The 16,930-nt window shown below is 39.1% G+C and overlaps 1 protein-coding gene across 1 annotated transcript in view; it reads right to left on the bottom strand.

Annotated features, from left to right (window-relative positions):
• Positions 1-496: 496 nt before the first annotated feature.
• Positions 497-16,930, bottom strand: part of ttc27 (tetratricopeptide repeat domain 27) — a 267,145-nt gene continuing 250,711 nt past the window's right edge. The window contains exons 17-20 of the mRNA XM_039739065.1: positions 12,757-12,954; positions 12,511-12,622; positions 2,597-2,697; positions 497-854 (exon numbers count right to left, since the gene is read on the bottom strand). Of these exons, the coding sequence (XP_039594999.1) occupies positions 735-854; positions 2,597-2,697; positions 12,511-12,622; positions 12,757-12,954 (531 nt within the window). The 3' untranslated portion in view covers positions 497-734. The remainder of the gene's footprint in view (positions 855-2,596; positions 2,698-12,510; positions 12,623-12,756; positions 12,955-16,930) is intronic.

The following is a 16,930-nucleotide window of genomic DNA, read 5'->3' as shown; positions in this document are numbered from 1 at the left end:
TTTTTAAAAAGTGAACTCTTCTTATAACATTTTCATTTTTTGACATTTAGAAATCCAGAAGAAATGCATTTAGAAATGTGACACAATGGCTGAGAAAGCTCCATTTAAAAAGGCTCCAGTACAAATGTAATCATTTCTGTGCCGCATACCTTGTCTTTGCATTATAATTAATGCATTTAGCTAAGATCCCATTCTGACTGCAATTATTTAACTCTCACAATAAGGACATTGTATTTGTTCATATCTCTGTATCAGAAAATACAACATATAGGTAAAGCAGACGACTTTAAAGACAGAAGGACTTATTCCAGAGAGGGGGAGGCTTGTAGATGTTTATCAGTAAAACAAAGCAGGGTTTTCATTCTCCAACGTATAAGCAGAAACCATTAAAATGATTCCGTTCTCTAACTCGGAAATACACCTTAAGCAGAGATTAATTTCTTCTCTTGTGGGTCTGACTTTCAGTGTTTCAGGAATAAAAACTGTCATCTCTGTACCCATTTGCACATATTCTTCTTTTTAATAACAAGAGTATACAAGGAATTTAACAACTGGTGACGTGTAAACATGATATTCAATATGATGAAGCACTTCATGGAAAAAAATAAAAAAAAATTGAAGAGTAAAATGCCTCAAGATTAAAAAAGAGGGCCTGAATAAAGGGCCATGTTTATTGACAAGCCAGTGTTCCAACCAATCTGTGCAATTTACAGAATAAACGTCAAATTTCTCTGTCACTGGTTTCTTTGCTGTGAACTCAGTTCCTGAATCTCGATAAGCAGGTTTTCCAGGGTCTGGACATCATCCACCAGGTCACTATGCAATTCTCCAGTGGCCACATCAGTGTATAATTGCTGAAAAAACAAACAGGATATTAGAAGAAAGTTAATAAACCTCCTCCCCATGAAGACCAGAAACAGGTGTGAACAATTTAAGGTGTCCTCTTCAAACCAGAGCACAGCATCAGTTACTCACATGAGGTGATCAGGGCAGTTAATCCAGCGCATGCATAGCGCATCTGGTGTGTGAAAGAAACTCAATGCTCCCCTCTTTGTATGTGAAAATCATGTTGGGAAAATGTGAACATTATTTTAGCTTGTTTAGAAAGGGCACTGTACTTACATGAGGTCTCTGGTGTTAGTGCTACACAGCAATGATTAGAAGAGAGTTGTAAAATTACTTAGAAGACAAAACAAAGTGATCTCAGCCAGATATTATAAGAAAAGTGACTGCAAAAGTCTCATTTCTGGCCACATCTCATGTTCCATTTCCTCCTTCTCTCCAACACATCTTTTAGATCAGTCGTTCTCAAATTAATTTCATGAAGTTGCAGTTTTTATTCCAACCAGTTTCATGATCAGTGAAAACATTTTACCTCCAACTGATTTCATGAGCTCGTTTTGTTTTTTGTTCTCGTAAGTTTTTCTCCTTTTGCTTTTCTATTTCTCTGCATTTAGAAATGCACAATAGTGTGAGAGTTACGTTTATAGGAAATTTACAAATATCTGTATCCCATAAAACTAAATCCATAACTCCCCCTGTTTATTCATCTTTTTTAGGAAGTTTGCTGCCTTAATTGTCTCCTAAGAATGACAATTAACAACAAGTGCAGTAGACACCAAAAGCTGCAGCTTCTTCAGTGTCGGACCCAATAATGTGTTCATTGATAAATAAAGCGCCTTCACAAAATATTCAGACTCTTTCAGTTTTTATACATTTTGTTGTGTTGCGGTTTTGTGGTAAAATCATTTAAAGTCATATACAACACTCAGTACCCCAGAATGACAAAGCAAAAACAGGAGTTTAGACATTTTTGCAAATAATAATTCAAGGATGAAACAGTTTTAGTAATGATTTAACAAATGACAATACTTCTATATATGACAGAAATCTCAAAAAACGTTCAATGTTTGATGACAGAACTCTGCTTTTGTGCTTTGACACCAGTACAGTGCCATGCTGGGACTTGTGCCCCTTAGCATGCTGTTTTACACATTACCATTTGACAACAGTTTTAAATCACAATTCAGTTTTTTAGAATCCTCTTCACAATGTTGATGCTCTGGGTGCCATGCCAAGTGCCCCTACACACTACTGTACAGATTTTGTCGTGGCTTACTGGCAGTGCTAATGCAAAACTTGAAATGGATGAGCAAGCACTTCAAGTTGGGCTCAGTTTTGTGCCTGTGGTATGCTGTCTGCCAGAACCATGTATGTGCACTGTCAGAAATTCTACAAAATGAGTTGCTTTTAAAAACGTGGGGTAAATGTATGGATTTATGATGCTAATAAAAACTTAAAAGCCTTAAAAAAATATATTTAAAAATAATGGCAGACAAGAACTGGATAAAAATGAAAAGAGCAATCTAAAGTCAGAGAAGGACAAACATGGTCATTGTGTTTCTTTGCTCTGCTGAGGACCAAATAAAAGGAAACATGATAGGCCTGTCAACCAAATTATCAAAATGCAATCATGACATATAATTCCTCAGTTCCTGCTGGAAAATTGGGGGCTTGTCATCAGCAGAATTATGCATTTCTTAACCTTTTGAAGCACAAGATACTGTCTATGAAAACCAAGACTAGAGCAGATTACCTTTGCTTTTGCACAAATGCTACGCAGGTGAAGTCGAGCTGATGAGAGAATCTGCAGAGCTTCTTGTGGATTCACTTTGGTTTTACTGCAGTTTATTGACACTGAAAGATAAGAGAAGGCACCAGTTACTTACTCAAGTACAAAGCAATGTGATGTCCTTGTACTGATGGCGAGACAACTCTCTAGCTACAGACACTGAGCTTTCACACTTGTTTTATTTACTTTTGGCAGCACAAGTGCAGTCTGGAGCAGGCCAGCTGACTCTGAGATGTTTGACAGCATACACAGTCCTACGGCTTTAACTCACATGGCAGTGATTACCAAACCATCCCGAGCAGTCTGAGCTTCCTGCATTCCAATATATGCCGTAAGGAGAGCTTTGTATATTTTTTGGCAAAGCTTAAAGAGGGAGAGGAAGATAATTTATGTGAGTGGAGATTTTTTGCTTTTTGCACATTTGGAAAAGATAATAAACATTGTAAAGCACCACCATAAAGGTAATTAGAGTTCGTTCTTGGGCTGATTCCTAAACTAGTCGTCAGGTTGGCACAGACTCTCACTTGTGTCATAGGTAGAAGGCAGAATTAAGACCCCAAATACCAGTGACCTTACAATCTCCTGAATATCTTCTAAATAGAGACACCATGTTTTGCAATACCTGTGTAAAAGCCACCCATGTAGACTGCATCTGGGTTTCCTCCAAGACTTCTTTGTATTTTGCAGCATTCATTTTACCCTCACAGGCCTTCCAGGACTTACCATAGAGAGCCATGCTCATGGCATAAAGCTGCCACCACCATGCCATACAGGATGAAATGATGTGCTTTGATAATGTGCAGTATTTGCCTTACACCAAAGATAATATTAGTCAGATGGCCAAAAAACCAACATTCGGGTCTCTTTAGACCACTGGCCTTTCTTACAGCTGACTTTAGAGTCTCCCATATGCCTTCTAGTAAATTCTAGCTGATGTGTGTGCATTTTATTTGTTAACAGTGGCTACTCTCTTGTAAAGCTGTGACTGATGAAGCATCCAGACAAAGGTTGTTGTTTGCACAGTCTTTCCCATCTCAGCTTGCTGTAGCTTGTAAGTCCTTCAGAGTCCTCAGAGGTCTCTTGGTGTCCACTTCACTAGTCTTCTTCTTGTACAATCACTCATATTTTAGGATGGCCTGTTCTACCAGATTTGTAGCTGTACCATCCTTTTCCCATTTCTCCATAACCTATTTAACTGGCTACTCAGTGACTTGGATATTTTCTTGTCTTCATACTCTTGACTTGTGTTTTCAATCACCTTTCATGGAGCTACTTGGAGTGTCTAATTGTGTTGGTTCAACCACCATACTGACTCACAACAGCTGGCCCTACCACATTCAGGTGCATTTACATGATAATCAACTGAAACCCCAGAGATGTGACCTCTCGAATCAATGGCCTGCATCAGTGACGATTTAGGGAACGTCATTTTGAAGGGTGTGAATATATATATTATAGTGGATAACCAGGGGCGTACCAGCCATCCTACCGGACACAGACAGGCACAGACAAGTGCAGGTGGCAAGACACCTTTATTTTTTGGTGTGGGAATAGTTTCTCCCTTCTTCCCACCCTTACAACACAGCTCTTCAATAAAGAACCCCAGGTTCTTTCCTTCTTTTCACCTTTACATGCCACCACTCCTCCTCCTTCATCCTCTTCCACCCAACTCTGGCCCCCAGAGTAGTGGCTGCTGACTCCTTTTATAAGGCATCCAGAAATGCTCCAGGTGCTCGTTGACCAGCTTACAGCTGCACTTCTGGGTGTGGCGGATGTGCTGCAATACAGGGCTCCAACAAAGTCCAAGCACCCTCTGGCGGTGGCCGTACAGCAAGCCAGGGTGACTCCTCTGTAGTGTCCCAGGGAAGGTAATTCCCAGAGCACAGTCTCACACTTGGTTGACAAACAAGCCAGTTTCCCTTGTGGTTTGTAAGTGCCGACGATTTCCGCACGTGTTCAGTCTCTCCCTGTGCATTCGCGGTGAACTCTTTGTGCTCTATTTCGTTTCCCTTCCATTTCATACGCGCCAATGATTTCTGCACGTGTTCAGTCTCTCCCTGAACTGTACATTGTTCTCGGTGCATCACGCAGAGGGACTCTCCCTCAAAACTGTAACCTTCTCTCAACCCAGCTTCCTCCTGTGGTATAGCGGGTCCCGTCAAAAAGGCCAGTTTTAATAAATAACCCCTGCACACGTGGCTTAGTGAGGGGGCGTGGTGGTGTGTGGCCGAAACAGTTCCTGAGGAGTTCGTAATGTGGGTGTTTCTCACCTAAGTGCACAGGTGAGAAGCGGTTCGCATCCGTAATTGTTCCCAGGAGCTGCTGATTGCCACCACTAACTATGCCTCTTCAAAAATAGAAGCACAAATCAGCTAAAAGGAAAAAGAAGAGAACAGGAAAGAACGGGAGGTTGCAGGAGAAAGCAGGAAGCAGGAGGAGAAAGCCGGTGCTGGAGAGAGAGAGAGAGAGCGAGCGAGCGAGCGAGCGCGGGCTTGCATGCAGCTGAGAGTGAGTGAGCTGCAAAGCAGGGAGCCTGGGTGTTTGTCTCAGTGTCATTCAGTGTTTTTACATTTAGTTTACTATTACACTGTGCATTCTATGGCATAATTAACTATTTTTGTGCTTAAAAATCTTTAAAGAAAATATATTTATATACAGTTTGTACAGTCTGGAACGGATTAATTGTATTTTCATAAAATCCTATGGGGGAAATTACTTTGGGTCCACTGTATATATATGTGTGTTAGTGTTAGTTATATATATATATATATATATATATATATATATATATATACACATATACATATACATACACACACACGCACAATGCATCCCTCCATTTTCCAACCACACACAATGCATTAGATTTGTACATCTCAATTCTTTCATTGTATTTTAAGTTATAAAGAGAATAAATTGACGTGTTTGACCATTGAACCTTTAACTTGAAAAAGGTTCAAATATCAACTTCTCTTTTCTGACAGCCATGCAAGTTGCTGCTGGATTGTTTAATTTTGCTTTTCACTATCTGACCACTGGTATTGAAAAAGCAAAGAGAAATTCCTCAAAGCCACATGCACTGAGGCTCATTTTTGTAGCCTTCAAACCAAGCCACTACACCCACTATGTTATTTTAATAAAGTCTTTTGAATGGATTTCCTGAAATTTTCAATAGCTATAATCATTCTTTGAAACTGTAAGTGCAAACAAATGCAACAAGCTGTCCAAACTACAGCTGGATGCTTTATTATTCACATCATTAATAAAATGTCCATCATCCAAAAAAAAAAAAAATCACTATGAACAGCTGCAAAGGAATCAGAACTAAGGAAATGTCAAATCATGCAGAATTCCATTTATGAATCAGAGATGATCAACTATAGCACATCATTATTATTATGAAACACAGGGCACTAAATTCAGAGAGAGGACTTCAAATGTCACCAATACTGAGAGCCTTTACCATCCTACCTTGGTGTTTATTCAGTCTTGTGAACCGCACTTAAAACCTGGCATTGACTTCACAGCAGGTTTCCTGTGTCCATGTAGATTTTCTCAGTATTTCCACATCCCAAAAAGTGTGCCTCATGCTGATTTATGACTAAATTGGCTCAATCTGAATGAATACAATCTACGGTGAACTGGTATCCTATTCAGGGTTGGTTCAAGTTCAAAGCTACTGGAATAGACTCCAACTCAATGCAGCACCGTAATGAGAAAAGCAAGAGCTCATAAAATGGAGGGAAAGATTGATTCCCTGACTAGACATCCTCCCTGCTGCAGCCTGTGTTCTGAACATATTAAAAGGTTGTAAGGATAACTTAATGGTGCAGCTTACAAGTATGGCCAGCAATACACTATTTGAGTTTCAATCAGAGAACATGTCAAATTTGGAGACTGCAGCTACTGAATCCTGCAGCCTTGAGGATGTCAGGTTACACAACCAAGAAATCATAAGCAATGACAGACCACATGACTGCTTCCTGATTTTTCAGCACAGTTTCCAAAGAACATCAAGCTTCCCACATTGTGACAGCCAATTTATGCACTGCCTCACAGCGCCGGTGGCTGTGCAAATGTTTTCCAAACATGGTGAGCTTAACCTCTGACTCAGCTTGTCTTTACCTTTTATCCATTCTGCTGTGTTATAACAAACGGAAGACAACAGACAGAAAAGCCACTGTTGTGTTCAGTGGGTCAAAATACCCATTTTTTCTTCTTTTCCTCAGGCCACATTATACAGCATTAATGGCTGACCAGTCATTAGTTGTCAACTTTCACACACAGGGGGCCACTGCCTGTGAATGAAGTCAAAAATCAAACCTGTATAACTTTGTTGTAGTGATTCTCTTAAGGAGGTCACACTACATGAGTGTCAGTCACAGATGCATACTACAACTAATCCTGCCTCACTATGATTATGTAAGTGAAGGCTACGACTGAAAATTGCTGGAAAAATTGAGTGGTGTGATGTTACTGTTAGAGGGACAAGTAATGTATGCTATGCTGCTTCCACGACATGGATTGCAAGGAAACGTCATGAGTAGAAATCAATCAGCAAACCAAACTTCTTTTTAGAATAATCTAAGACATAGTGCTGATACATTCTATATGCCATTACAGCAAGTGACCTTCAGCCTGTTGTATTACACACAACAATGGCTTAATGTTATAAACCTCTGTTTTTCACTTATTTTTTCCACCATGATTAAGCCATATTAGGTTGGAGGGTTCTGTTTAGGTAAAACGTCATGCATGTTTCATTCTCCTATAGCAGGATTAACAGTAAATTATCAATTTACAGAATAACAGTCTGGCTTACTGTCAAATATGAAAAATCCCTAAAAAGAGAAAAGAAGCACCAAGGTTTTTACACTTAGAATTGGGGAAGCGGTACAAAGTAAAATCTTTGTGCCCAATTTTTTCTGCCAGTCTTGGAATCCATTTTCCAGTACATTATTTAGTACGATAAAAATCTTACAATGTTGCAGTTTTTGACTCAGGATGGCTGTTCAAGGAGAATACACCTTCTTCAAACAAATGTAACAGCCATTACAATGCATATAACCTCACTTTCCCCACTGAAAGCTTTTTCATAGTCTGCACAGATCTCTGAAATCACCTCTGCCACTTCACCGGATGTTCTCCATCAAAGCTGTTAAAAGTGCAATGTTTGACTGAACCAAAGGTATTAAATGTTAAGCCAGTCAAGGTCATATATACACAAAAACGCCACCATGAATCTTCTGTGGTCTGTTTATAACCATTCATGATTTTACGGCATTTGTGTCAGCATGGAGCAGTCCAAAATACTGAATACGCATTTATATACATACATATATACACTGACAAGCTATTCAATTTATCAATGTCTTCTCAAACAAATTCAAAGAATGTGAATCAGCATATGCTTTTGTGCCAAAAGCACATATTTTCATTGATATTTAAATTTGAATTATACTACATTTTATCTGTAATCTAAACAACTAAAACTTTAAGTTATTTGTCAGTTTGCAAATCACCCAAAAGAGGTGAAATGATGTTCAAAGTTTGGCAGTGGGCCACCTTAAAATATAGGCTATAAGGGGTTTAGGGAAGATGAGCTATAACAGAGTGGGTCAACACAGCAAACTTTGGTACTGATCAAAGTGGGATCTCATCTAGTCTATGATGAAGCCATTATAATTTTATAAGCCAATACGGTGTTGGGATTTGCAGCAATTCTAAATCAACATGGAATAATTTTTATAATATTATCAAATACTGCTACTGGTGCCATCTCTTGTAATAATACAGAAACCTGCAATGATGTCTGTGAACCTATATCCACACCTCCCCACTGTAGATGCTTTCAGTGGTCCATGAACAAGCCGGCCATTTTAGGAATGTGGGATTAAACATCTATTTGGGAAAGCATGCTAATTCAGGAAATATAAAAAAGTAGCATTCATTGTGCCAACCCATTTAGAAGTTACTGCAATGATGGAATCCAATCACATATAAAAATAAATTTTCAACTCAAGAGAGTAGAGAAATTAATAGAGAGGTAGTGGAAATGATGAATGGGACATTAGCATTTCAAACGGCAGTGACAAAAGGGTCATCGTTAAAAAAATAAATAAATAAAAATAAACATTTGCTTTCTTACCTTAGCCCATTATACAAATATACGCAGGCAACATCAAGTACTTTCACTTTTTCAGACATAGTTTCATCAAAAAACATGAGATAATAAAAAAAGTGTCCTGACTGATAAACCAAAATTCCCACTTGGGACATAAAAATGTAATTGAATTAAATTGATTTACTGAAAGGAAATGAGGCAAAATATATCATGGCCATGGAATATGGGAGCCATATGAGTTATTCCACAATCAACACTTCATATATAAAATCATCTTTAATATTAACAGTGAAATGATACATAAATAGTGCCTAAAAAAGAAATAATTGTTTAACCCTTTTTCCTCATTTAAAGAGTCTCTCAGTCTATGTAGTGAATTTGTATTTGTGAGTCACACATTCTTCTTCACAGTACCTCTGACAAAAATGATATGAAACAGTGAACACAAACTTCAAAAATGCTGAAAGGGCACCAGTACCTTGCTGAACCCCCTCTTCACAGTAATCTCACAGGTAAATCTGTATTTATTTTGAATCATAATGGAGCAACATTTGCTAATTCACCCCCAATCTTCTTGCCACAGATGCCTGATTGGTAACAATCAGTACACTCAAGGTATATCTTAATTTTAATCTATTGCAAGACTGTATGGATTATGTTAATTAGTGAAGCATAGATTTTGTCCCCAGTTCAGGTTTCTGACAGAGGGGCACCATAGATTTTTATGTTTTTTCTGTGCAATGTGGAAAACATTGTATTTTTTGAGAAAATATTAACGATACTTCCAGAAAAATCAGTGCACATCATAAACAGGAAACACAATTCCCCTTGGGATTACCTTTTAAAATTGAAGATCCACAAATTCATTCATTGGTCTTCAATTAAGAAAGGAAATCCCAAACTTTTTGTCGCTTACATGTGCTATATCTATATATATAATTCACTAAGGCAACACACCCATGGAAAGGCAAGACAACCATGAAAAGCACGCCGGAAGGGGCGTGGATTCACTAAGACGCCGACAAGTGAGACACCTATGGCGCACGCAGGAAGGAGCCACGACCACCAACTCCAAGACCATTGGATATGACAACTCGCAGGGCCATGCCCACCAACTTGGATGCAAAGACACAGAAAAAATAGCATCATTTATATTCGTCTGTCATAGAGGCCAAATGCAGTGCAGGTCAGGTTAATGTCATGTGCATGTCATGCACCTCCGAGCTACGTTGACTGTTCATAGAGGCAAGTTTCTCGTGGAGGTGAATCGCCATATGCAGCGTAAATGAAAGCATATGAAATGGTTTGCGAGGGGTATCCCATGGGATCCTTAAAACAATCCTTTACAACTGAGGTTAAAGCACAATAAAGTAAGCAGTCTTTAAAAACCGACTTTTCGGTTACGACGCACGACCGCGTGCACCATAGCAAACTGTTTTACATGCTACATACAGCAATTCTCATCCGCGACAAACATGCGTCTTCTTAGATGCTCCTGCAGGAACACGGAAGATGTTTCTCTGCCCACCAACAGTTCTTTTTTACCGGCCGGCGTCTACCCTTGCTCTCTAGGCATTCACACTGCCTGCCCATTCGCCCGGATGCAAAAACTCACCGACCACCCAGTTAGTCACTTTCGTCTGTGGTAAGAGTCCACATGCACGTCTGAGCCACGCGGTGTTTGTTATGCCGCGGGTTCAATATTGTGTTATATTTTGCTCTCTCCAGAATTCCATCTTTTCATTCACTTACTGTTGTATTCTCACATCAACCCGTTTTAGACATCCGTGTCTTTCCAGAAGTGTTTGGCATTCAATAAATAATTATGCATATGATTGACCGTGTGTCTACCTAGCGCAGAGAGGCGTGGGTAAGCCGTTGAACCCCATTCGGGCTGCAAGCCGTGGAATTCCCACTAAGTGTGACTCATACGCTCCCACTCATTACGTCCCTACCCTTTGTGCACACCCCCCTCCTACCGTGGTCGGGTATCTTAGTGGATTATATATAGAAAAGCAGCCAAAACCGAGGGGTATCCCATGGGGTCCTTAAAACATTCCTTTACAACTGAGGATAACTCACAATGAAGTAAGCAGTCTTTAAAAATCGAGTTTTCGGTTACGACGCACGACTGTGTGCACCATAGCAAACTGTTTTACACGCTACATACAGCAATTCGCATCCACGACAAACATGCGTCTTCTTAGATGCTCCTACACTTTGTTCACACCCCCCTCCCACCTCTCTACTACTGTGGTCGGTTGTCTTGGTGGATTATATATAGAAAGGCATCCAAAACCGCACAGAATGAAAAGTCTAGAGTTCCATCTTTTCATTCACTTTCTGTTGTATCCTCAAACCCTCCCTTTTTAGACAACTGTGTCTTTCCAGAAGTGTTCAACCATCAATAAATAATTATGCAGCGGGTTCACTATTGTGTTATATTTTGCTCTCTCCAGAGTTCCATCTTTTCATTCACTTACTGTTGTATTCTCACACCAACCCGTTTTAGACAACCGTGTCTTTCCAGAAGTGTTTAGCATTCAATAAATAATTATGCATGACATTGAGCGTGTGTTGACTCGGCATGGGTAAGCCGTTGAACCCCATTCGGGCTGCAAACCGTGGAATTCCCACTAAGTGCGACTCATACGCTCCCACTGGTTGCGCCCCAACCCTTTGTACACACCCCCCCTCCCACCTCGCTACTACCGTGGTCGGGTGTCTTGGTGGATTATATATAGAAAAGCATCCAAAACTGCACAGAGCAATGAAAAGTCTACGTCAGTCACAAGTACATCTCGACTGTGTAAAGACGACGACTCAAGTGACGAGTTGGAGGTAGGCACATGAGCAGGAAGTGCATACTGAACAAGAAATCAGCAGACTAGCATGACGGACAGAGCTGAATGGACGTCCTTCTCTCCTCCCGTTCCTCGTTCCGCGCCGTGCACCCCAATCCCTCCGTCTGGCAGGAGAAGGCGCGAGGACGGTCCGCCAGTTTTCAGTCACGGACGATTATGTGTTGGTTCATTCCGCGCATTGTTACAATGTTGCTTTTCTTGCTGATTTATTACATTACCGATTTTTCAAATGTTAATTGTCTCCCTGTGCTTAAAAATCATTAAAAAACCAGGCCTGATTATGTGGCGTATGGTACGTCGCGGGTTGGCTAGTAATATATAAAAAGATATCTTTGGGGGGGTGTATTTCTTTCATATTTCTTCTCATTTTAAAATGGTGGACAGTAATGGGGGATGTTCAGTGCCTTTCATATGGTTTTGCGGTTATCTAATCTATACTTTGGTCACTTGTTTTGTTAATTTTGAAGGTTTCTTTAGAAAGTCCTCATTATAATTAGGGATGCTCTGTAGACAGAGTGGTCCTATCTGATAAACATTTAAAGCAAGTAATTGGCGAAGCCTTCACACAGATGGTGTCTACTAATAAACTGTGCTCTGTTGAATTTACTTATTATATCTTATAATTTAGACTAATGACCAAAATGATGATAAAAACTACTTTTCCCAGCGATCTGTTGAACATTTCTGACATTTTCCAATTTATCTTTCAAATAATTGTTGATCACTAATTTAATCTCTTTTAAATTTTAGTTTTAAATTTGAAGCAACAAAATCAATGGAACATATTTTTTGGTGAATACTTTTTCATGGCTATTTACGAGGATAATTAGTAACAGAAATGTTTTGTAAGGAGCCAGCAATGTTTCTGGGACAAGTTAAAGTCAGTTTACCATGTGCCAGTTCCGCTGCTCCATGCAGCCGTTCTTTGAAAGATGAAAAGTCTTTTTCCCATCCGCTACTCTGGGTTTCACAACGATAAGCCTTCATCAAAAACTGCAGAGCCTAAGAGAGGAACACACTTCTTTAAAGAACTGCATATGCAAAAGTGAAGAAAAAGAAGATCTTAGTAGGTAACAACTCAAGTCAACTAATCAAATTAAACTTTTAAATGCAAATTCTTCGGCCACGGAACTTACTTTTTCATTCTCTTCTGCAGACTCACTTTGTCCACAACCATATAACTTTGCATACTGTCTCCAAATTTCTCCTTCGCTGGTAATGCTGGCAGTGACTCGACCAAATAACTCTCTTAGTTTTCCTTTTAGTGGTGTAGCCAACTCTCCTTTGCAATCCATAAGTCCATCTGTGACAGCTCGTACTAGAATCTTTAGAACCTACACAACATTAAATTACAGAGTTACTAATTTGATATGGGTTTAAAATAACAATATGCTTTAGTCTGCATCTGGTTTTATATTTTTACAGCCGGCAACACATGTAATGACAACATGTGTGTTCATTTGCACATTTTGTGTGTGTCCTTTATCAGTTTTTGGCTATCAGTTTAATGGCCAGTAGCCTATTCTTGATACCCTGTCACACACTTTGTGAAAGTCTCAGCAGTGTTACTGTAACCCAATTCAGTAATACTGGCGTGGCTTTCACTACTGCAGAGGCACTTACATCACAAGTCTTGCCCATTAGCTGCTGGAAATTTACAAATGATGTTTTGATTTCTGCCTTGACTTCCTGATTTAAATAGCACTGTCTTCATACCGGATGAGTGACAATCTCACATACTGTACGTATGTAAACATACTACAAATTGAATTTTTTTTTCACTAGAACTAATTCTGTGCTGAACTTTTTAATGTTGGGTTACACACATCAAAGTAGACATTTATTTATTAAAACAACTTGAATTGTTATCCTGTGATGCACTGCCATCCTATCTAAGATTGTTAACTTTTTGTGCTCATTACAGCCATTACAGACCCCAGCATTCATAAAATTACTAGAACAAAAGGGTTAGCATGAACAAAATCAATTATATCAATTCAATATGTAAACTGATTAGGATTAGATCATCTACTAATTTCATAATCAAACATTCACACGGTGACTAAATACAAACAGAAGTGAACATCTAATCACTGCTGAGCGGCATACTACATAAAAACCAGTGACACAAAATCTGAAAACATGTCCATCCATCTGGCCTAACATAGCAGACTGAAGCAGCATGTGCTCTGATGTTGGATCGTAACATGCCGAATCCACTGACACTGGGAAATACCTAGACAGATGAGAACTTGCTTCTGTACTTGTCAGACTGATTTTTAGTGAGCCCTGAGCTACTTATGTGTCTGAAAATCAAGTTAACAGTTCATGAAATCCAATTAAGGCTCTGAAGCTTGCTTCAACTTTAAAAATAATTATATAGCTACAGTACAGGATTGCTTATATGGAGGTACCGAATAAAAGGCATTTTCTTCAATTTCAGTCTGAATGGAGATGTTTCATGTTAGATATACTGAACTGGCAATGCCACTTCACTCTACACAACACCTGTTTCTTATGTTTACAGCCTGAATTTCCATCACCTTGACAACAGGTAAAACTATTTCAGGTTAGGGATAAATCTTAGACTATTGTCATTACTTGGCATATAGAAGTAAACAGAAAAAAATACATTATCTAAAGAAACAAGTTTCGCACAAAAGAAGCACTACTGTAGCACCTATTTGTAACACTTCATTCAGCCATCACTCCTAATGGTGAGGCTGGTTCAGGGTTTCATGACATGTGCATATCTACTCTGAAAGACTGTTTCCAGGAGCTCTCCTCGCCCTTTTAGATCATGTGGTGAAGAATCCCTTGTGCTGCCCATTTAGCAAAGTAAATAATGAAAGGAACAAGTAAATGGGCTCACCAGGAGCAGTAATCCCCCACATGACAGTAACCCTCCGAGCTAAACTTCATCAGAACATCCCCAGTGTGGCATGGGAGCTGGGAGTCCAGAAATGAAGCCCTGTCAGGATCTTTGGGGACCACCAGAGGGTGCTGCCTAAAGAGGCCTGCCATGGTTTCCACATAACCCGGAAATGCTCTAGTTGACCTAGACAGGAGACTGGAAGCAGTTCCTTGGTCTAGATAAAAAGGAAGCCTGCTGCCTCACTTGAATGAAGTCAAAATCAGGAGGCAGTGTGAAGAGGAGGAAGATTTAATTTGTTTTGTAAAGCTGTAGCTTATTTTGGAGGGGTGATTAATGGAATGGTTCTTGGTGTATATAAATATCTTTTATTTTATTCATATAATGTCTGGTGTTAAACTGTGTCTGTTGTTTGGGGCTCTCTGGTACCCCCTTGTGGTCACAATATATATGTATGTACATGCATATGCCAATCAGCCACAACATCTAAAGCACTGACAAGTGAACAACATTGATGATCTTGTTTCAAATGGCACCTGTCAAGGGGTGGGATACATTTGGCATCAAATGAACAGTCAGTTGTTGAAGGTAATGTGTTGGAAGAAGGAAAAATGGTCAAGCATAAGGATCTAAGTGACTTTGACAAGGGACAAATTGTAATGGCTAGACGACTGGGTCAGGGAATCTCCAAAACAGCAGGGCTTTTTGGGTGTTCCCAGTATGCAGTGGTTAGTACCTACCAAAACTGGTCCAAAAAAGAATACACAGTGCATCACAGCTTACTACTTTATGGGGCTGTCTAGCCACTGACCGGTCAGAGTGTCTATGCTGGACCCTGTCCACTGCCAAAAAACTACAATGGGAATGTGAGTGTCAGAACTGGATCCTGAATTAATAGAAGAAGGTGGCCAGGTCTGATACATCACTGGTTTTTTTTTGGTTTTTTTTTTTTAAATCATATGGACGGCCAAATGTGCATGTGTTGTTTATCTGGAGAAGAGATGGCGGCAGGATGCACTATAGGAAGAAGGCAGTGTGATGCTCTGGGAAATGTTCAGCTGGGAAACCTTGGGTCCTGGCATTAATGTGGATTTTACTTAGACATGTACCACCTACATAAAGATTGTTGTAGGCCATGTACACCCCTTTGTGGCAAGTATTTCTTGATGGCAGTGGCCTCTTTCAGCAGGATAATGCACCCTGCAAGAATTGTTCAGGAAATTTTTGAGGAACATATCAAAGAGTTCAAGGTGTTGACTTGACCTCCAAATTCCCCATATATGTACAGTATACACATAAACAGTGTGTAGAGTTTGCACATTGTGTGGAACTTGCGTTTGACTCTATCAGGACAGGTTCAGCTTCCCTGTGACTTCGTATTAAATAAACAGACTTAATGAATGAGTAAATGAAAATTCCAATCCTTTTAATCGCATAATGTGCAGACTCTTGCCATAGTGACATTCAAAAGGAACTTGACTTTTACAAAATAATGACTATTTTAATTTTACCAGACCCAGCAAGCACGATTTAAACTAAATACATTTCTTATCAACCTGGCTAACGTATTTTCAGGGTATTAACTCACAAAAGTGGAGAACATTCTGTCATCCAAAGGTTAAAAAGAACTGAAAAAAAGCTTCTTCAGATGACGTCTTTGAAGTTCTCTCCTGGTAACACCATAGGCTTGTAAACACAGCTTGAAACACAGGTGTCTATTGGATTATTTACTTTTTAGTCTTATTTTCTTTGCAATTTTCAAAATGTTACTACATGATGGCTGTATTTTCACCCCAGTATATAATTTTGTTGTTTAATTATTCCATAAAAGTAATAGCCTGACTAAGCAGAAGGGAAGTCATTATTTTTTTAATGAAAAACTAATGGCAAATGGAAAGATGAGGGAATGCTATTATACTACGAAAAGGTGACATGAATGGTATGAACATGTAATATACGGCTGCAAGTTGAACGCATGTGCAAACACACACTTATTTTTTCATGATGACCCCTACCTCATCTAGAAAACAAGTCAGGCTTTGTTTTGTGATGCTTATGTAACTTACATTCTGAAATTTGTAAATAAAAAGACAAAAGAAATGTTTTTGTGTAAATTCAGTGCAGGAGGACTGACTTCCAATTAAAGGCCATTTAGAATAGTAAACAGACAGGATAATATAAATATTCGTAATAAGTGTGAGAAATAAATGCATTCAATTAAAAAGCTTATTTGTGAGGAAAATCATGAAAAAAACTTCCAAAATATAGGTATATTCTCTTCTATATTATTTTTTATTAATTCAAAGAACTTAACACACATAAAAAGTGTCAGAATAAAATGAGAAAAACTATATAGCTAAATGGTGCCCATCCATCACATAAATAGAGCCTAGCAGCACAGCCAAAACTCAACAAAATGCACAGATCAAGAGCAGCAA

The sequence above is a fragment of the Polypterus senegalus genome, chromosome 16 (assembly GCF_016835505.1).
Source record: "Polypterus senegalus isolate Bchr_013 chromosome 16, ASM1683550v1, whole genome shotgun sequence".
Taxonomy (NCBI): Eukaryota; Metazoa; Chordata; class Cladistia; order Polypteriformes; family Polypteridae; genus Polypterus; species Polypterus senegalus.
The sequence above is the reverse complement of the archived record's forward strand: the minus strand, read 5'-3'. Positions and strand labels throughout refer to the sequence as shown.